This window comes from Apus apus, chromosome 2 (assembly GCF_020740795.1).
Source record: "Apus apus isolate bApuApu2 chromosome 2, bApuApu2.pri.cur, whole genome shotgun sequence".
In the NCBI taxonomy this organism is placed as follows: Eukaryota; Metazoa; Chordata; class Aves; order Apodiformes; family Apodidae; genus Apus; species Apus apus.
This window is the reverse complement of record NC_067283.1, coordinates 123,831,848-123,854,027: the sequence shown is the minus strand read 5'-3', so window position 1 is coordinate 123,854,027 and position 22,180 is coordinate 123,831,848. Positions and strand designations below refer to the sequence as shown.

The following is a 22,180-nucleotide window of genomic DNA, read 5'->3' as shown; positions in this document are numbered from 1 at the left end:
GTTTGACATTTCCCTTTGTTTCAGCGTAGGGGAAAGCCTATACTCCACATTTGGAACAGCCCTGGGAGTATGGGTTGAGACAAAGCTGGTGAGTCCGTTGGTTTCTTCTGTGGGTCCAAATGATTGAATTGAAAATCACAGGCAGGCTATGGGGAATGGAAGACCTGGGGCAAGTCAAAAGTACTTGAAGCCTGTTTTTTCCAGCTATATGATTTGGAACAATAAAAGATGCTACCTCCCCCTACAAAGCTTGTCTCTTCTGTCATTGCAACATGATGGCTTCAACAATGTTGCCATTATTGAAGTATGGGCACTGCATGTAAAGAAAAAGAGAGCTCAAAGATCAGGTTAAAGCAAATATTGTTACGACAAAGGAAAAAAAAAGAATGTGGGTAGTATTTTTTAATACCAAGGTAAAATAAATATTCTAAGAGATTGAGGACTTTTGGATATGTCTGTATAGCCATTTGGCACTATTTATTGCCACAGAAATAACGTCTTTTAAAAAAAATTTGAAATGGAATTTATTTCTTCTGAGTTATGAAATGTTGGCATTTTTCTACAAAAAAATCAAATACTTCAAGTTCTGGTCATTAACTCTTTGCTTTTCCTCACAGGATCATTAATTAAACTGACAAATGCAATAAGTAAAGTTATGCAAATGAAAAAAACCTATCATGATTTACAGCACAGATAAACTAAAATACTGTAGTCCTTAATTAACAGATATATTAATGAGCTTTTTAACAGAAAGCAAGATACTTGAGATGCTTTAAGTAGAAGTTGCAATTTTGCAACATAAGTCTGTACAAAACCTCCAGGCAGCACGCTGTGAAGGAAGTACCTGTGTCCCAGGAAATGCTTTTTCCATAAATCCTTGTTAACAGTAGCTTTCCCCCAACCCCAAACTATTTACAAATATATGCATTTTGCAAGCCCAAAGCACCTTGTTTCACATCTTTATGAATGCATGCATTGACATTTCATCCTTTCATGTGCAAATTCTAAAATTCATTGTAACCAAGAAAACAAAAAAAGTTAAGAGTTCCAAATCTGTCTACAATCATAAGTGAAAGGATCAAAAATGTCAGATGTTGCAGAACACTGGCTCCTAACAGAGCTCTTTATTTTATTCACTGTTCTTGAGTCATTCCCCCCACACCTTTTTTTTTTTTTCAGTTTGTTACAAAAAGCAGTCTTTTTTTTTTTTAATTAAAATGGTATTTAAACTAAACAACTCTTCATGCCATGCAAAAATAACTTTTTATGCACTTCTTTGTTGAGGCTTTCCATGTTTTAGTTCATAGGCATTACTAACCATGTGTTAAGAAAAGGTATTTTTATTGCTTTTGTCATTAATCACATGCTAGTTTCGCGTGTGGGACAGTAACCAGTTTCTCCTGGACTTGAATGAATTTCTGGAGCGAATAAATGGTTTTCCATTTTGTGAGCTTCTTGGTTATTGTCTTTCTTCACCTCACCCACAGCATGGTAAATGTCTTGGGTGCAGTTGTGGCTCATGCTTTTGGGTGAAGAGCTGATCTGTGGCTCCTCTGTTAAATGGTTGCCATCACTGTCTTTATCCCCACAGCAATTTGTCTTCATATCCTGTTGTTTTTCATGTTTTATACCATGTAGCTCCATAAACTCTTCTTCTTCTCCAGTGTCTATTTCAGTGAAGCTCCTCCTCTCTTTTGCAGGGAAACTGAAAATTTTTTCTTTGGGAAAAAGAGGGGAAGATTTTTTAACAGGTCCCTGACAAAGTGCTGATGCGTGAGCACCAAGTAAAGGTCGTTCACCCTGGGGTGAATTTTCTTCTAGGAGGATGGTGCTGATGTGCTGAGGGGTGGCCTGTGTGATGTCTGCTCCTGCCGTTACTGGCAGTGGCCTTGCTGTGCTTGGTGGGGTTTGTGGAGCACCACCTTTATTGTCTTTAAAATTAACTTTAAGGGATCTAGATTTTAATGAGTTTCCACCTTTCAGGGAACTTCTGGGGCTTTCCATGGCATTGTCTATATGCAGATGACCATGCAACACAGTTTGGGGTCCACTGCCGTCACTGGTCACAGCTCTGTCAATTGGATTATAGTCAAAGGTGACATCAGCTGGAGAAAACATTCTGTCTTTTGTGGACGGTATAAACTGAGAACTCCTTACTCTTTGGTTGTCTCCCAGGTTAACAGCATCAGCTGGAAACCTCATTTGCAAGTGAGAGCCAGGAAACAGAGAAAGGGGAGACCTCTCTGTTTCCGTGAAGTCAGTTGCACAGCTGGCAAAACTGTCGATACTGGATGTGCTTCTCATATCTGTTATGAAGTCCATAGGTCCGGTTTGCAACGGATCTCTCTGACCTGTAACTTCTTCCATTTCTATTTCTTCTTCATACATAGGTGGCTTTGCTGATTCATCTTGGTAGCCAGCATTAAGATTAGGCTGAGACTGAGTTTTAGTAATTTCATTATACAACATCTCCAGTTTTTGGGCACTGAGGTGTTGCGGGCTGGAGGATGCTGCAGCGTTGTTTAATTGCTCGTGGGAATCTTGTTGACTAACTTCTTGGTATTTGTTCTCATAAGACTTGTTTGAGCTTGTTTCAGACATTGTTCTTCGGGCCCATTTCCACCGGCTTGGGGACAGGTGGTTGTCATCAGGTGTCTGCTTTGGATTTGCTGTTTCTCCAGGCTTACCTGAATCTACTGCTACATCTATCATTTCCATACTGCGAGCAAAGGCATCTTTCAGGTTCATGGAGACAATACTGCCATTTCTTTTAGCTCTCTCGAGTGCTTCTCGTCTCTTAATTGCCTTCTCCTGTCTTTTCTGCTCCTTATAAAACTCTGAGAAATTGTTCACAATAATTGGTATGGGCAAGGCTATGACCAGCACTCCAGCAATACAGCAAAGTCCTCCAACTATTTTACCTAATAACGTCTTAGGATAAATGTCACCGTATCCTACAGTAGTCATAGTGATTGTTGCCCACCAGAACGATGCAGGGATACTGGTAAATTTTGTAGCATCCTCATCCTTTTCAGCAAAGAATACAAGACTTGAAAATATCATTATTCCCATGGCTAAAAATAGTATCAACAAGCCCAATTCATTGTAGCTCCGCCTGAGCGTAAAACCTAAAGACTGAAGGCCTGTTGAATGCCTGGCAAGCTTAAGAATCCTTAGGATCCTCATAATACGGAATATCTGAACCACACGTCTGACGTTTTGGAACTGCAGGACACTTTTATTGGACTCCGTGAGGAAAATGGTGACATAGTATGGCAAAATAGCCAGTAAGTCAATGACATTTAATGGGCCTTTGAAGAACTTCCACTTATTTGGTGAGGACAGAAAACGCAAAAGGTACTCCATGGTAAACCAAGCAATACAGACAGCTTCAACATGTGCTAGCTGAGGGTTGTCATTTGGCTGCCCAAATTCATCTATTTCTTGAAGCTCTGGCAGTGTGTTAAGAGACAAAGCAATAGTGGACAGTACGATGAACAGAATGGACACAATGGCCAAAATCTGTAAAACAAAATAAACAATGCTTTGGTTAGACTGATACAAGTGTATTTTTTCAGGGCTTGTGCTTAAATCCTTTCAGATGTGCTTATGTCAAATAAACTCAGATCAGTGGAAGCTGCTTTGGGTGATGCTGCATTCTTTATTTTCTTTTATTTTCATGTTTTGATTTTTGCACAGCGAAAAACATTAGCATCATTTTAGATGTGGTCAAAACCTGATGCTTTTACTGCATGCAGTAAGCCAATTAATTTCAGAAAGCAAGTCATGACTGTTCTTAACATTTTTCAGTTACAATGGGAGGTGGTATTTATTATTGTAAGATACCAAGTGAAGGATATAAAGTTCCTTCTAAGTGCACAACTTCATTGATTTTATGCATTAAATGTAATTATCTAAAACTTTACACAGTGTGGATTGGGAACTACCATGTGTATACTGTCAATTTAGTACTACATAGTGCACACCTTTCTACCCATGGGTTAAATCATGAGCCAAAAGTCTGTCAAGAATAAACAAAAAGCATTGTTCAGCATAGTCCTGTTGAATTGTCATGTCTAGACAAATGTCAGGTGCTACAAGAATTGAAGCTATTGACCTTGAATTAGGTTGAGAGAAAGATGTTAAAAAGTAAGCAGTAGTATGAAGGTGAACCCAGTTTCTCATCATGATTAAAATGTGTAAGTAGATGAATTCTTCCTAGAAATAATGTTTCAATTTCTGTCTCAGGAGATAGGTTTTTTGAAATATTTTTTCATTCATTTTGGTAAAGTTCAGGCACCTGTGTACCTCATAGCTTTCCATTTTGCCTGGATAGCTGGTCATTCTCATTTACAGAACCAGTATTACGAGAAAAGAAATCAATCTATCAGACAACCTAGTGAATGAAGTTTAGTTATCCATACTCAAAGGAATCTGGGCAGCTTTAGGATAGTGTGCAAAGTGTTAAAGTGATGCAAAAAATATTCGAACAATTTACTTAGAAAAAAAATGATATTGTTTTGAATAGAAGTCCTAAGTAAATCCAAGTTTCTATTAGAAATGCTAAACCAAATTGTTTTGTGTTTTAAAATTCAGTTTAAACTCATTCATAAAAGCATTTGCTCTCATTTCTCAGAAATAGTACTGTTAATTTGGTAATGTTTGGTATACTTCCAGGGACACACTAAGTCTGACAAAATTGCTGTAATACCCAAGAAGAGTGGAATGCAGCTAAGCAGAATGCAAGTGTGATGAGTATATAGGTAGAGATTGATCACAGTGATGCTAGCTCCTTCAGAGAAAGAAAGGCCACCTCACTCTAACTTTGAGGAAGATAGCAGTAAGCCTACTTCATCTAGTGGTTACTAAGCACAAATTCAGCTTTCTAAGCACAAACTGAAATTGCTCATGGTGTGGGGGTGCGTCTTCAGTGTCATTTTGTACTTAGGTGCTCTCTTCGGCCTTTTGCAGATTATGAGAGTACAGAGCAGCTTTCATATTTTGAAGTGTTCCAAACAGATTTGTGACTGTCCCTACCAGTGCTGCTTCTGCCTTTTTTTTGGCCACAATTATAGGAGGAATAAGAAAAATTTATTTCTCCTGCCAAGTGAGTTGCAGACCATCTGCTTCATCCTTCATAAAGCCCATACAGAAAATATACCTCGGTTAATCTATGCTATTTAGAAGGGTCATACATCCCTTTAAAACATCCACACAATAAACCAGTGTTAGTAAAGAATGAAGGCAATAACACTGCATACCTAGGCAGGGCTGAATAATGAAATTTGTGAGGTCCTGCAGCTAGGACAGAGGTAGACAAAAGGCCACAAACTATAGAGCAATAAGTACCTTTCAAACTGTGCAAGTCGCATGTATCAGATTTCACTGTGAAAAAAGTTTGAAGCATAAATGAGGTATACTAGGTTCTCCACTTGACTAAAATTACTGTGAGGTAACTAATGCATGTTCGAGTTCTCCAACATACTCAGTAACATAATTATGCTTTCAGAATTCAAAGAACAAATAAACATGGCACAGATCTGAATTGTTGACCTTGCAATTTCTGTCAAGCTGATTGCTTCCTTGTTGGGGCCAGCATTACAATGTAAATAATAATGTAGGGAAAAGCTGTACAATCAAGGACACAATTACTTGATATGCATTGTTCTTAAAACATAAAATCATGAGAATATATCTGCCTGATTGACATCAAACTGGTTTTAATTAGGAAACATTGGCATTTCAGTCTGTCATAGGGAATTCAGTTAATGCCTAAATATTCACCAGCATACAAAAGTTCCTAGAAAAGAGGACAGTCAATGTATAGCACCCCTTCTGACACTGTGTGACAGTGCTAAAACTGAGTGCATTATATAGGTCTTGAATACAAACCTTTCCTGTTCAGTTGTCTCCCACAGTGTTTTAATGACAACAACCACCTATCTATTTGTTTCAGCCATCTATTCAGACTTTGGTAACACACAAGCCTGGACTCTGCCACCTATTTGGATAAACTCTACAGAATAGCAGGCCTGGAATTGTTAGTGTTTTATACATATCATCTACAAACATGAGTCTGTTCTTGATGAAAAAGATTACAGCAAAAGAAAGTGTTTTGGTTTATTCCAAATAAGAAGAATCCCAAGCTTTTGTTTGTCTGTCTTGTTGTGTAATTAAAGTTGTGCATCATTCCACAAATGGTATGTTTTAATTATTGCAATTGACTACATTTTACAGCTCATTAGGAAAAGAATGTCAGGGGATCACTAGGAAGAACAATAACACCTATGAGAAAAAGAACAAGAAAAAAAAGGGCCTCCATATCCTGAGTTTATGTAAAGAACACTTTGCAGATTATAGAACCCTGGTAAATCCTCATAGATCACATGTAGCTTATATTAACAAAAGCACTGAGTTTGTAAGAAGGGCCTGTAGCAATCTGCTTGGCTAGCTATGCTGATGCTGAAGAGTACATAAAGCCTCTGCTAACTGAATCTTTACCAGCAAAGCTTCCTGTGTTCTGGGCATGTTTCTGGAACTGTATTCTGGACTGAAATGCCTGGAAAATTTTGTGTACTACAAGTAATCCATCCATGACCACCGTCTAGCTATATAATCCTTGACATAGTATATTTAATCTGCATTTCAGAATATAAACAATATTCAGTTTAAAAGAGAGGTTCTGGCAGTTTATGTCATTTAGCTATGGTTCTACAAAACCACATAAAAAAATCCAACCCTTTAAAAATATTTCCTTATAAATTGCAAAATGCTTCTAAAATAATGGACATATTTAATTTCCTTTCTAACGTGCTGTGGATGCAATGAATAGTAAAACATTCCAGAATTTAACTATACAGTCTTACAGGCTGCTCCAAATACTGTTTCTGATTTTTGTGGGGGTAAGAACTGATAGCAGTCTGAAAATGTAGTGGTTTCCTAGTATCAAATTGCCACTGAAAAATGGCTTTTTTCCCCCTTGTGCTTTCATCTCATTATTCATTATTGCCAGTACTGTGAGGATCCCTCCACAGAATGAGCATACAAACTGAGACAGAGAAGAAAGGTGTAATGGAATAGGCTTCAAATTGCTCCTTGCAGTTTGGCAACAAATGACAGTGTGTGAAAGGCTCTTGACATAACTGACATACCAGTATCATTGTTATATAAAGCAGAGAAAAAGTTGACATTCAAGTATAGCTGCTCAGGGAAAGTTCAGTTGAGCCACTACTGCAGTATACTTGATTAACAGAGGTTTCAATCTGTAAACAGGTAAAACTATTAGCAATGTTGTTTCCTCAGTTTATGTTCCAGAGTGGGATCTAGGGTAGGATCTATACCATTTCAATAACAGGCAGCAATATAGTCTTACTACTTTACAAATCTCTATCTTCCATAGGCACTGAAATTTATCAGACTGTTGCATATTCTTCTCTTTCATCATGTAAATGTATGATACTATCTTCAAATAAAGTGCACTGGCAGTCTCCTTAGCTCTGGCTTTAGGAAAAAATGAGGAAAAAGTAGTTATTGTTCAGCTTTTGACAGATTTCTGATAACAGTTTCTGGAGAACTGTATCAGGTTTCTTTAGCACTTGGCTATATGCACTCAGAAGCATCTGCTCTTGGGAAAGAGGTGCCTAGTTCTAGGTTTGGGCAGATAGATAGCTGGAGTTGGTCTAGGTTCTTCAGAGAGACCCGAGAGCTACCAAGTGCTATAGGCAGGCCATGGTGTATCTTAGATAAAAGTGTTCTTAGCCTGTAGTCCAGAGCTCCCAGCTTGTGCCCAGACAATCCACCGACTCAGAGCCACATTGGCAGAAGCAGAAGGTCAGATCATGGAGGTTTTCATTTGTCTGAGGGAGTAAGCCCATGAAAGGGGAAGACACCTTTGGATGCTTGATGTGAAGTTTATGGAAATTAGTTTAAATAAGCAGCATCCTTTTTTAGCAACAGTCTTCAGATTGTGGTACTGAGCTTGTAGCCAAATGGAAGAAAAACTTTTGTTCAGCAGGAGCACTGTCTTGTACATCTGCCTAAATCTGTGCATGTCCTGTTCGTGGTACCTGGGACTACCCTAATGAGATGATCATTGGAGCAGCAAAGACAGCACTACAAATCAGCAAGCCTTCCAACTATGCACATTATTAAATGAGGAATTTCAAGAATAGTCAGGACATCAGCCTGCAGATATTTAGGGGAAGGGTCTATTTTACTTTCTTTCAGCAGTGCAAAAGAGAAGCACATTTTTCTGTTTGTACAAACTGGATAAGTACAAGGGTATTTTACCAGCTCTTAAAAGCACTTATCAGGACCACACCATGCACTGCCTTCAGCTGTTGCCACCACTGTTCCTTGCTAGACACTGCAGAACAAGATAATGAGACAGCATGTCTGTCCCTGATCTTTTCATTGTCTCCTTTTATTGTGACTCTGGGACTTGCAGTTACAAGCATCACCACTTGCTTCTGGCCCAAGATTCTAATTGTGCTGCTCTGCAGAGAGGACTGTGTTCAGCTCACAACTTCTTGCTGGCAATTCTGCACTTAAATTGTATACTGGTCTGTCACAGCTCACACCATGGACAGTCTGGCAGACTTAGAAGTCTGTTGCTTTGAATCTGAGGTTTCAACAGGCCTCACTGAAAAGTTCAGCAAAGGCAAGACATTTTGCTACCAATAACAGGATATGGCCCTTACTGCCTAATGCTCGTTATTAACATAGGGTCCTTGGCCAGGACACATGACAAAGGAGACTAACAGGGACAAATCCTACTTGGATTTGGTCCAAACTGGAACACGATGGAGTTACGGCATCCTTTGTAGTTATCTTACTGAGTCTGCAAACCATCATTACCAAATTGCCACTGCTTATGCACATCTACCTCTTCAGAGTACACTGTTCATCTCTTTTTACCTCTCTAGAATAACCTCGGATTGCAGACTCCTGCAGATTGCAGTCTAACGGCTCCACATAGAACAGTGTGTTTAATTTTTGAAAAAATAAGATAGAGGAGAGGGGAATAATTTAACAGAATAATATAAATTTAGTTCAGCTTACAGCTCTATCACAGTTGCCCTTTCAGGAACACATCTGATAATGGCTCTGGCAGCTTGTTTAATCACTGAACAGCTTTTCCCTGCTACACTTGATCTCCTTCTTCGATGACATTATTTAGAATTCTGACCTTTCATTTCCACTTTTTCCTAGATCATTATTATTAATATTTTTAAGGACTCAATTTGAATGTTCTTCATTGATCTTTTAGGGATATTCAGTAAGCCTGACGTTAACCTCCATACGTGAAGGTTAAGCTCTTAGTGTTTTACTTATCTGGTGCCTAAGAAATGCACAGTCGTTTTGTCACTGAGACATCATCACCCTCTACAACTACCTGACAGGAGGTTGTAAAGAGGTCTGATCTGGTCTCTTCTCACATGTAACTGGTGATAGAACAAGAGGAAATGGCCTCAAGCTGCACCGGGGGAGGTTTAGACTAGGCATTAGGACGAGCTTTTTCACTGAAAGGGTTGTCAGACATTGAAATGTGCTGCCCAGGGAGATGGTTGAGCATTTATGGCTGAAGATGGAGGTGGCTTGGTATAAGGCAATCTTCCAGTGGATAGTATGGGAAAATGGGACCCCTGGGAATGTGTACTGCCTCCAGGAATGTGAACACAGGGACCATTAAAATCTGTTAGAACACTCGTGGCACATTAGCTACACAGTAGTAAAAATTAAGTACAACATTGTTAACATTTGCAGGATGTATTTACTGAATATTGTGACCAAAAATTGGTGACAGGAATCTTGGAGACCAGAGAAATTGTGCTAGGCACAAGTAATAGGCCATGGATTGCAGGTGCAACTATTAGCTGGTTCTGTAGCACAGCCCTGGAGAAAACTGCTGTAATTACTTATGAGTAAAAGTTGAGGATGATACTGGACATATCTGTTAGACTAGCAAAGACGGGAGAGCTTAAGTGATCACAGATGAAGGCAGTTTTCATAGTTTGGGAAGAGGCACTTGTATTCATTTCAACATCAATGGAGACAACTCTGAATACTGTTTAGCACAAAGCTAATGAGCAGTACTTTGGGCTCATTAACAGATTAAAATCCATATCGAGTCTGTCCTAATAATATTTTTGTTCAACCACAAAAAGCTATTTCAGCTGGAGACAAAAAATCAATTATTTAATGATAAATAGCAAACTGCCCTGTAGGACATAATATAGAAAAAACAGCATGTCCAGTGCCAGCATAAGTGAATTGCTGTTATTTTTTCACTAGGAATTGGATAAGTCTGTGAATTTGTCTGTCATATTAGTGACAGGCATTGAGCTAGTACCTGCTTGCAATGGTAGTGTAAGTAGTTTAATCAATTAAATAATTTAATGTAATGTAGATCACAATGAAAATAAAAAGTACATTTAGCTGAAGCTTTCTTTGGTATCTAAGAATGGAAGAGATTTAGCTCACTATTACAGATCAACACACAAAAAAATAACTTCAAGAGTCACGTGAAGAGCTCTATTTATAATATTGTTTTGTGTCTGCAGAGCTTTTTAACCTCCCTAAATATTATTTTTTGATGAAACAATTTGTCCATTCATGTAAGAAAAGTCAGCTACATTTATAAAAAATGAATGAGATGTCTTTATTAAAGTCCCTGCATGTCCTCGTGCAAAAGTTTTCCAAACCTTTTGATGATCACAGCTGGCATGTTTCTTATGTTTAGGTTGTATTTTGTACTAGATGTCTAATTTTTGGGTAGTGAAAGTAGAGTATTATTTCTTAGCTGAATGTACCAGAATCTTCAGAATTTCCATCTAAGTCAGGACAAAGAGTTTGCAGTTTCCAACTCGTTTGCATAGCAGACCATATGCAAGATCTGTTCTGTGTTCCTGCATGTGAAAAACATCGGCTTCATTGCCAGGAATTTCATTTTCAAAAAAACCCCAAACAAACACCCCTCCTCCCCCCAAAACAAAACCCAGGCGGTTATTTCCAGCAAGCAGCTGGGCTGACGGTCAGACGCAGAGGAGGCGTGGCGGTGGGACCCAGAGGGGTGATGGGAGGCAGCGGGGGTGGGGGTGCGATCCCGTTTGGGGGGCAATGGGGCCCCCTGAGGCGGCGGGACCCGCGGCGGGGGCGGCGGGACCCGGCGGGGTGGCGGGGGTGGGGCCGGGAGCTGTCCCCTGCCCCGGTGCTGAACGTGCGCTGCCCTGGGGCACCCGCAGTCACTGCAGAGCCCTCTGACCCTCTCGCCTAAAACACACGAAGTTATGGAAACGATACCATTTATAAAGATAATATTGGCGAAATGAAGACAGTACTGAGACGATATTTTTTTCTCAAACACTAATGCCATTGAGGTAGGCTGGAATCTCACCGGAGGTGAGAGATTTCTTTTTACTGCTTGCCATTAAGTAAGTTATTAAAAATACCTAGGAAATAATGGTGGAGCTACACAAGGAGGAGTAATGACAAATGGAAATCCCAATAGTTTACTTTTGAGAAGTTCTAGTATAGGCTGTTGAATAAATACAATGGAGGAAATTAACACGTGATGCATAGATTTATTCTAATGCTACTGATTTCACTATTAAAATTCACCTTAAAACAGAAAGCTGGATGCAACTGATGTCAAAAATAAATGCTGTGGAAATTAGAAATTAAATTTCTTGGTTCTTCCTGTTTGTGTTTTCTAAGTAGTTTTAATGGCATTTGTTTACAGCTAAGACATCAGGTTATTAACCAGGGCTGTATGCTTGAGTCTAATTTGCTGACAACCATATTAAGATTTTTGTTTAAACTATTCTCATTTTATCATTTTTTTTTTAATTATTGACTGAGACTGCCTTTTAGTGATATTATACAGTGAGTAGGGATGACCTACACCTGAAGACTGCTCTTATCTCTTAAAGAGATTTGCTACTCAGCCTTATTTGAAATTACAACAGGCACAAAATTCAGACAGAATCGTTACTCATACTTTAAAAATATTTTTTCTATCTTGGCTCCATGTCAGTTTCTATATATATTTCAGAACTGTAGCTCTGTATAAAACATCTACATCAATCTATAGGCTTTTATAAAGCTTATGCCAATATTTCTCACACTTCTGGAATCAGAGAAATCGTTAGGGAAGAGAATCCAGTCTGTTGAATCTAGTCTGTTGTTTCCTCTTTTGCAATACAATTATAGTTGTTAAATTTCTTTTCCTAAGTAAAAATCTCTTAACTTCTAGTAAAGGCCTGTATATCTGAAGTGTCTTCTTTTTTTACTAACTTTCTCCCTTTTCCCTCATAACCAATTTATTCTTCTGCTGGAAATATATGTGAGATGATACTTTTTCTCATTACTGCATAGACTTGCATTTATGACATTTAAAATATTAACTATAGCTTCAACAGAAATATATGAACCTTTCATATCACATCTTGTGTTTTAGTATGCTACCAAATTCCAGCAGACATTGATTTATTAGTTTAACTCATTTCATGCTTTAAAGACCATGCCCATAACCATGGGGACTATGGACTTAACATAAGGAAGGATGTTTTTTGCCACCGATAGCTAAAATGGTACTCCAGAGCATTAGACAGCTTGGTGGAAAACAGGATACTTTACAGAAGGCTTAAACTAGACACATATTCACTGAGCTTCTCTAGGTGCAATAAATATTCAAGCTGCACACCCCGACCCTATCAGCTAAAGTAAGCAGGTAATAAAATCAGAGCTTATTGCTGTTACTGGTAGTTAATCAAGTGATTATTAACTTCTAATCTTTCAACTTCAGCACTTCCCAGAATTCCAAACATTCAGGAAAAGATGGAGACAGATTCTTCAAAAGCTCATGCAGAGGATGGCCAGCCTTTATTGGGGTGCTTCTATTTTGGACTTTTTTTTTTTTAACCCATGGGAACACACTGTTGGTAGGGCTACCATGACAAGACAGGATGGGATGGACCTGGAAACAGAGCTACCTATTTTGAGTAGACTTCCTTACCCTCCTTTTCAAGCTTGTCTTTCATGTGGTATGAATGTCTGTTTTCTCCAGAGACTTTGAAAACTATGCTGCTAGAATTTTTACCTTCTGCTGTGGTTACACAGCCAACATTTGCAAAGGTACACATTACATTGAGAACAGTTCTTTGGCCAGGTTGGATGCTGAGCAACAGAGTTCAGATTCAGCATTTGGGTTAGGAACTTTTCCTTATGTAAGATTTCCCTCCAGAAGTACTCTTGGAACTTGTAATACTCCAGTACTCTTGTAATACTCCAATTTCAAGCCTTTTTTAAGGTGTAATGTATTCTGTAACACACCCACAGCATACTAGTGCTCTTCAAACAAATACATAAATGTCCTCACATCATAATTTGAAAAGTCAAATTGTAATTGCATAAAGATCTGATGCACAAAATATATTATGTATTATTAAAATATTATTAAAAGGTACTGCTCATGCTGCTGTGAGCTACTAGGTAGGAAAATGCCTGTAAATTATGTGATCCTTCCAATTTAGGGCTGTAGTTCTGCTTATAGCACAAATAACTTGAGCAGGTGCTCAATAAGGAGTTCAAGGAAAGAATGTTCTCTCCTAAACTGTGGATTGGCTGGGGGCTGAATCTTCACTGCTCTACAGAAAAGACTGTTTTTTTTTTCCAGTCACATATGAATGTCTGTTAGGCTTTGCTTGTGGTCTACCTGTGCCACTCGCCCAGGTTTTTTTCTCAGGAAATCAAAGGGAAATTTGCTGTTGCCTGTGACCAGAGTACATAAGTGGAGTTTGAATATTTTTGTAAGCTTTATTGGAAATGTGCTGATCATCAAAGGAAGAACGATGTCTGTGTGAAGAAGAGCAGGCCTGGACCTCAGCAGTGGAGTAAGGAAGCAAAGGAAGGAAGACTGACCAGCCTTAGTCTAGGGTTCCACAAAAGATGGTTGGTATTTGTCCTATTTCGTATTTTAACCAGTAGAGGTCTCTGTCTTATCATGCAGTTGTTGACAAGGACACAATATTCCTGTTGTCACAACACATATTTAGTAAAAACCCCTTTATTTCCCATGGAATGAGTGTAAGTGAATGTAAAAATGCCGACTTAATGCTCTTAGCATACCTTGCTGATTTCTGACCAACCTAAGTGTCTGGGAACTTTTAGAACTCTGGCTGCTAAGCAACTTTGAAAGTACTTCTTATGGAAATACCCTATAGGATTTTAAGGGGACAGAAGAGGAATTGGAGATATTCTATGGACATACATCTAAAAAATTAATAATTTTAGTACAGCTTTCTTTATGACATGGGAAGGCTCTCCGAAGCATCTTACAGAACAGTATGGTGTATTCGATTTCCACACAATGCCTCAGGTAATTCCAAGTTGTAATAGATGAATGACCTGTTCTGCTTCATAAATGTATAAGATAATATTATTTCTGTATCTCTAGCTATCAAGAGTAATAATGTAGATTATTTGAAACATTCACACCTAACTGAAAATATAAATATGATGTAATTCTATTCAGACTGTTGTATTTTCCTCATCATTTGAGAAACATATAGGATACATATATATAGTTATTCTAAAATATTGACAGAAGAGATCAGCAGTTTTGAAATTATATTAAAATTCAATTATTTTAATATACGTATAAAATACGTATAAGATGCAAAATTTCAAAAATTATAACTTTTTGAATTTTAATAATTATCTAAGAATGTAATAGGTTTCTATTGTTTTTTTTGGCTTAATATTTGAGATTATTATCTTAATATTTACCAAGTATTATCTGAATATTTGAGATCCTGGACTAGCTCCTCAGAGAGAAAAAACTCTAGACTGAGACCTGGAAGTCCATCAGAGCTTTTTGTTTTCAGGTTGTTCCATCCTAGTCAGGTGCTCCCTTGGTAGATAAACTCTACAGAAACCATTAGGATTTATGTCTGTGTCTCATGGTAGTTAAACTGTGTAAATATATTATGTTAATAAAGAAAAATGTTGCCTAGTTTAGAGGATACCTATGCCCACATGAACCAAAGTGATACGTTGGGGCTTTTATTTGCCATTGAGACCCAAATCTATGCTGGAAACAGAACTTTTCCAGCTGGAGGGAGCACTGCCTCAAGGACAAATAGGTGTTACGGAGTTTCCCTGCGTGTTCACGCTTCCATACGCTGTAGCTGTTTTCCTACTGTTAAGTGTAGCCGTAGGTGAACTACTTTTCAGTCCACCTTTGTGCTCCAAATGCACTGTGATGAGAGGTGCAGACAGCCAGTCCGTAAGAGTCATTAGCCCTGCGTCATCAGTTCCACCTCCTCAGAGGGCAACCATTCCTAGGAGCCAAGCAGAACATGAAGTAATAGAAGGAAGTATCAGGCCTTACCCTCAAAAGACTTATTGTTAGACACAGCTGTTTCACAAATGCATGGACAAAGAGTAGCTGATTGTAGAAGGCGAAATCAGTGTTGAATAGTTGCAAAAAAATAAGCAAACTGGTCAAATCTTTCTGATTGTCAAACTGATGGCTAGGGCACAGAAACCCTAGAGCTTTCCATTACTGCTGCTGTACAGCAGAGTTTCTACAGCCCACTCAAGCTTAAGACAAGAAATAAACCTGAAAAAAAAATTGTCAGGTATGAGCAGCTATAATACAGGTATTTGCAGCAAGGTTATGGACAATAAAATACATCTTCAAAGAACCCTTGAACTTGGAACAAATACATTATACTCTGGCTATGCCTCAGGAAGTATCTTTCATAGCTGACAATTTCATAATATATATTTTTTTCTTTTAACTCCCAGCATCTGGAAATTTACAATAAAGACTCAGAATGAAGGCTTTGAGGTATTTACAGCTGCTTCTAGCTACACACTGATTACATGTATTTCTACATAAAAAGCCCCACCATCACCAGAAAATGAAAAATTCGCTGCAAGGCCAACATGACTCTTTTCCTTGCATGATTCTTATTACAAGGGATAACACTGCATGAGAAAGTAATAAAGCAAAAAATCTGTGTTAATAGTCAGATGTGCTAATCAAAACAAAGTAAATATTTTTGAAAAATCTTTTGCTGCGGAATATATATGACAAAACCATGTGACTTCTAGTAGTGTACTGTTGAAGAATGGCTTGAGCAGCAGGGCCATGGGCCCTTGCTATCTCCTCGAGAGGCCTTGAGAGTGTAACACAAATAGCAGCTGTACAAGCAATCTCTTTTTTAGCCTAACACAAGTATAAACAATCTCTCTGCTAGCTTAAACTAACTCAAGGACAAGGTAGAGAAGTAGAATAATAGAAAACAAGGAAGAACCCTGGAACTCAGTGTGTATGTTACTATCCAGTAAAATCACTGCAAGTAGTTACCATCCAGTGAAATCACTACAAGTAGTTACTATCCAATGAATTCACTACAAGTAGGTTTGGAAAAGGGTATAAAAGTAACACTGTGTATTCAATAAATCGAAGCTTGCTTTATCAATCACATTGATTCTGGACTGCTTGCTTCCCTCGCCGCCGGCAGTGTACAAAGAATCATGGCAGTACTTGAAGAGGACAGTATTATTCAGGCATTGGTCAGTTACACTTGGAAGAAACTGGAACCATTCTGTATAAGGAATATATGTAAAAATGCTATAGATTGTTACGAATGGCTTATCTGCGATGCAAACATAAAGCTAAATTCTTTCAAAAGGATTATTTCTTATTGATCTTGCAGATCATAATTGCTTCTGCTTTATTCTAGGTCCTTCATGACCAATTATTTTTCTGTGAATAACCTAATGAGAAACACATTTTTATGGGAAAATACGGGTTTCACTATACATAGAGCTAACTGACATTGATGTATTTTCCTGCTATTAATAGAAACATGGTAATGGCACCATGGCTGCAGTTTTGTTTTTTTTGCAAAACAATTTCTCTTAGTAGTCACGGAAGTGCATGTTCCTAAATTGTCCCATGCTCCCTTGAAGGGTAAGAAGTGGGAGAGAGGTGATTTGTTGTCGTCCATACAATACATTTGACATTACCACAGAAAATTTTATGTTAGTCTTAAAGCAAATAAGGGGCAGTACTGCTGCTGTTGTCATAAAAGATGCAGAAATGCATGTGATGTGGAGAACAAGGAGTTAAAGCACAGGAATATTTGAGGTTCTTTTCAAAATCTGGGTTCTTGAGTTGTCAGCTGAATTTTTCAGTGTCTAAGAAAACAATCATCTTTGACGGTCTGTTTATATTAACCTCTAACAGAAGCCATAATATCTCATCTTCTGTCTTGATGGTAATATTTCAAAAGGAGTCTAGTTTGACGTGAGACTGGGATTATTTAAAAATATGGTACTATGTTAACTCACAATGACTGAGGAAAGATACCATCCTCAATCAGCTCTAGCATCACCCTTTTGTGGATACATTTATGCTCAAATGATTAGCTCTTCGTTTTCAAATCCTGGTTCACTTCCAGGCTTTTTCCAGAGGTAGGTAATCCCTTCCCTCAATATTGTTGATAATATACTCCAGGAGAGCAATATGGACAAGACATTCAAGTTGAAAAGCAGGAACAAGGATGTCTAGACCAGATTTGCCCATGACCTCCACCTCTGCATAGGGACCTTTTGCTGTCGGTGCCCCTACTGACACTTCCAAAATGGGAGGGACACCTGAGTGACCTATGTGCTCAGGCTGAGCCAGGACAGACATTTTCATCACTGTCATAAACTTGTTTTCAAACATACATATTATAGCTACAATATGACACCGAATCTGATTTATGAGAGAAAACCCTCCTATAGCAACTGTGTGATGGTACTGTGCATTATTAATGCATCTGTTGGGGGAAGCATGCTATACATAACTCAATAAGATAAAAAACAAATTCCATGGATTTTTATCAGCAGGAGGCTTTTTTTCAGAGCAGCATGATTTGGGTAAGAAATTCCCTTAACGGCATGTGAAATCGTAAAAGAGGAATACAGTTTCCAAATCTCTCTCAGTGGAAATCAGAGTTCCAAACTGTAAAATGGTGCCAGTGAAGAAAGTGAATAACAGATGCATTTTCATTGTCTGATCCTTCCTCTTACAGCTAGTCTTTCAACATGATGAACAGCATTGCTAACATAAAAATGTGGAAATAAAATAGTTCTGAAAGTGTTAAACATCAGCATTGTTAATAAAGTTACTAACTGCAAACCAAATCTGGAAGCCAGAATGAAAGGGATTAGGTTTTTCTTCTTTACATGAAAGGAAAACATGCCTGCTCCTAAATATCTTGTCAAAGAGAAAAATCTGCAGTCCCCTCTCCATTACAAAGCCCTATTCTTTTATTAAAATTCATTTAGTTTCTAACTCTGTAGCTGGAAAGAAAAGCAGTATTTGTTTTAGAATTCCCAATTGCTTTTGAATTTGAAAAATGACTGAAATTATTTGCTTATCAGATTTAATTTAGGAATTAATTGTGTATTTTTTTTCCAGAGGGTGTTAAAATTGCTAAAGAGTTTAATCAATTTTCCATTAATGTGTAAGTCAGTCTTATAGAGAATTACTAAAGCAGAGGCATCATAGTAACCTCTTGGTACCAGAAGTTGGGATTAGGATATTAGCACTTAAGCAACATAAACATTGGCCCATTGGTGACAAGAGATTAAATTGCAGCATGCTCTGCCTGCTGTGAATGAAGTTACTATACCTGGTCTAATAGATTTTTGCAGTGTTCAAATCCTTATCCAGGTCCACAGAATTCAGCTGGAATATCCTCACTAAGTTTAGAAGTCAAAGGCCCCCATAAACAGGTGTCAGGCATCAAAATCCTGCCTCAATTTGATGTATCTTAAACCAGCTCGAAAGGTGACACGTTACCTGTTTCGTAAGTTTTCTTTTTCTGCACTCAATACAGTAATTACTGTTTTTTTTGCCGGAGGTGGTAAATGTCAAGTTATTTATATGCACTGAAGCATTTAAGTTAGAAGTAGGTAAGACCAACATGTGGAATGCTGGTCTGATAATGTCTTGTAAATTAATATGCCTTTTGCTGGGTGACAATGCTGGAATTGACAAAATTGCTAAAACAAGAATGTATTTGTGTGGCTGTAACATTATCGACTTAATATATGCATGTCTGATTAATAACTTGTACATCAAGATATGCTTCAAAATCTGATCACCACAGCAATCCTAGTTATAAGAGTGTTCTGGTTTGGTTTGGTAGGATTTTTGGTAGTGGGGAAGTGCCCCAGGAGTGGCCCTGGTAAGAAGCTGAAAAGCTCCCCCTGCTCCAAAACGGCCAAGGAGATATTAAAGGGACAATAGATGTGCCTCTGTGATTAACATATGAAAGAACTAAAATGAGACCTGAGCAGAGCAAGCACTTAAATTAAAAAAAAAACAACAACAAAAAAACAAGAGCTGTGCTGAAGAGGCAGAGCCATGCTGGTGGTTGCTGAGGGAGAAGAGGGAGAAGGTGCCGTAGCAGAAGTTTCCCTGCAACCCATGGTGAGATGGTAGGCTATCACAGGAGGGGTGAATTTGGTCAGTGGACTTGGACTCTGGGGCCAGAGGATTTGCTGCCCATGGACTCTGATTACGCAGCTTTGGAAGACCCCGGTGCCAGGGGAGTTTGTTCCCGAAGCAGCCTGTGACTCTGTGGGAAGCCCAGGCTGGAGCAGCTCCAGACCTCATGGGAAAGACTCATGAAGGAGGGGTTCATGGACGACTCTCTCCCATGGGAGGGACCCTGTGGGGCAGCAGGGAAGGACTGTAAGGAATCCTTCTTCCTGAGAAGGATGGCACGGCAGGAACCATCAGCCCATGAACTGGCTCTAATCCCCATCCCCTGTCCCCCCGTGCCACTGGGGGGAAGGAGGGAGAGAAACTGGGAACAAAGTGATCTGGGCCCAGGAAGAAGGGAAAGGTAGGGTAATATATGGAAGCCCTGCTCTTTGTGTTGTCTGTGTCCTCTGTGTGTTTGATTAGAGTGAAATTAAGTTATTTTTTCCCCAAGTTGAGTCTGTTTTGCCTGGAACCTTAATCGGTGAAGAACCCTCCTTGTCCTTTGTCTCAACCAGTGAGCTTTGTCCTCCTCATCCCAGAGTGTGTGTGTGTGTGGGGGGGGAATTGAGAGAGCGGCTATGGGGCTGCTCCTTTGTTGTCATGTTGGGCCCAAACCATGACAAAGAGTCCCATTGCTTTAAATTAAATTTTAAAAAAACCCACCAAAACAAACAAAAAGAAACCTTTAAAAATTGACTTGGTAAATTATGGTAGTAGCAGTACAATTTTAAATTCAGTGACTGAATGATTTTTTTTCAGTGAAATACCTGGTTAAACTATTATCACTTATTTTTTCTTTAAATAGTATTTAGCCATTACAAGTTAGAAACGAAGCAGCAAATATATGAACATAGATACCTTTTACAAATGGCATTTTTCATTATTTCTTAAACATGTCAGAAGTTTCATAGGAATTAAGTTATGAAAGGAATTTGTTGTTCTGCATCACTATTGCCTTAAGCTTTGATGACTTGTGAGTTTCAGGACAGCTAGGTCCTGAAATTGAAAACTAGGTGGCCTTTCTAGATATGAGCTGTTTAATTTTCAAGAGAATCAAGTGCAAAGAGCTCCTGGGGAAGGCTGTGGAATGTCATGTCTATGGTCTCATTTTTCCTAGCTATAAATTTCCTATTATATAAAAATTCTACATAAAAGCTACTGTATAGTATCTGCCAATGTTTCATTGGTCTTTTGAAGATCAATTAATAATTTTTGGCATTCAATAAACTTTCAGAGATCAGTTCCCTTTTAAATCACAGCATCTTGCTGGCTGTCTTTCTTATGCAGGAATGAAAGATGGGGTTATTGTTCATGTCCTTCCACACAAGCACTCAGAGGTGCCTAAGGACCTGCGCTGATATTCTTGCTATCCATTTTTAAATGTCTCTGGAGATGATACCACACTGAATCAACAGCACTCACCACAACTGTGCTATCTCTCTGAAGTGCTGGGTTGCATGACATGGTTTTGGGGCATTGGACAGCTTGTTTTCTTTAGAATTCATAATTTAATCCTATTTAAATTGCATTGCTGGAAGAATGCAGTTCACTTTGAAGCAGGCTCTTTACACACAATTGGCAGACCCTTGTCTGAACCTCGATTAAACTTGATACTGAATGAACACAATAAATGGAATGGGAAGATAGGAAGATGGGGACTCTGATCTTTACTGGAAAAAGCTCACTACTACATACTATCCACTTTTTATGGTTTCTATATTAGTGCCTTTAGAGACAATGAAGGCTTTAATGAATTTTGCACACAATGTAGCAGTAAGTGCTCTTTAGATGGTTAAGAAATACAATTTATTATTCTATTGGCTTAAGATGGGTGAGCTAGTCTAGGGTTCCAGGCTTCATGTAGTTCAATTGGTTAGAATGGCTTATATTAATTCTGCTTGCTTTCTCCCATATGTCTAACAAGTATCAAATAATATTTAAAAAAAATAGTTTCCTTTCCTTCTTTTACCTCCTGGAAGGCCCTTTCTTCCATGGCAGAAAGAAGCTTAAGAATCCCATTTGAAGAAAAACCTATTAATTAACTGGAAATTAAGAAAAACCAACCACCAAAAAACAAAAACCACAAACAAAAACCCATCCCCTTTGCTTTCCACTAGCCTATCAAGCTGGAAGACTGCCATTATTATGCTCACTGGATAACATTTTCACTACATTTTGCTCCTTAAAATTCCTATTTAACAATTTATAAGCTTCCCCTTCAGAACTTTATGTGAAGGAATAATCTGTATGTGCATGTATCTGTGTGTGGTTATCTGTCTTAACTACAGCATCTATAAAAGCAAAAAATGAAATCAAGGAAGGAACTTCGGAATCATTTCAGTACAAATGCCTTACTAATGGTTTTTACAGCTGATCTGCAGAATGCTGAGTTGAAACACAGGAGAACAGTTGATATTATGTTGATGGACAAGAGGTCAACTCCCTACAAGGTCACATACGTCACTGCTGAAAGCTTAAGCAATTGCTTGCATGCATGGCTATTTATAGTGTTAAAAAGTGAACCAGGAGCATTCGTATCTGATCCATATCTCAGATACACAGAGCAGACTGAATGCCAACTGAGGGAACAACAGATGCCCATGAAGCTTGTCTGGTTAACAGATG

The 22,180-nt window shown here is 38.5% G+C and overlaps 1 protein-coding gene across 1 annotated transcript in view; it reads right to left on the bottom strand.

Annotated features, from left to right (window-relative positions):
- Window positions 1-1,297: 1,297 nt before the first annotated feature.
- KCNB2 (potassium voltage-gated channel subfamily B member 2) overlaps window positions 1,298-22,180 on the bottom strand; it is a 173,899-nt gene continuing 153,016 nt past the window's right edge. The window contains exon 2 of the mRNA XM_051610662.1: window positions 1,298-3,522. Coding sequence (XP_051466622.1) covers window positions 1,360-3,522 — 2,163 coding nt within the window. The 3' untranslated portion in view covers window positions 1,298-1,359. The remainder of the gene's footprint in view (window positions 3,523-22,180) is intronic.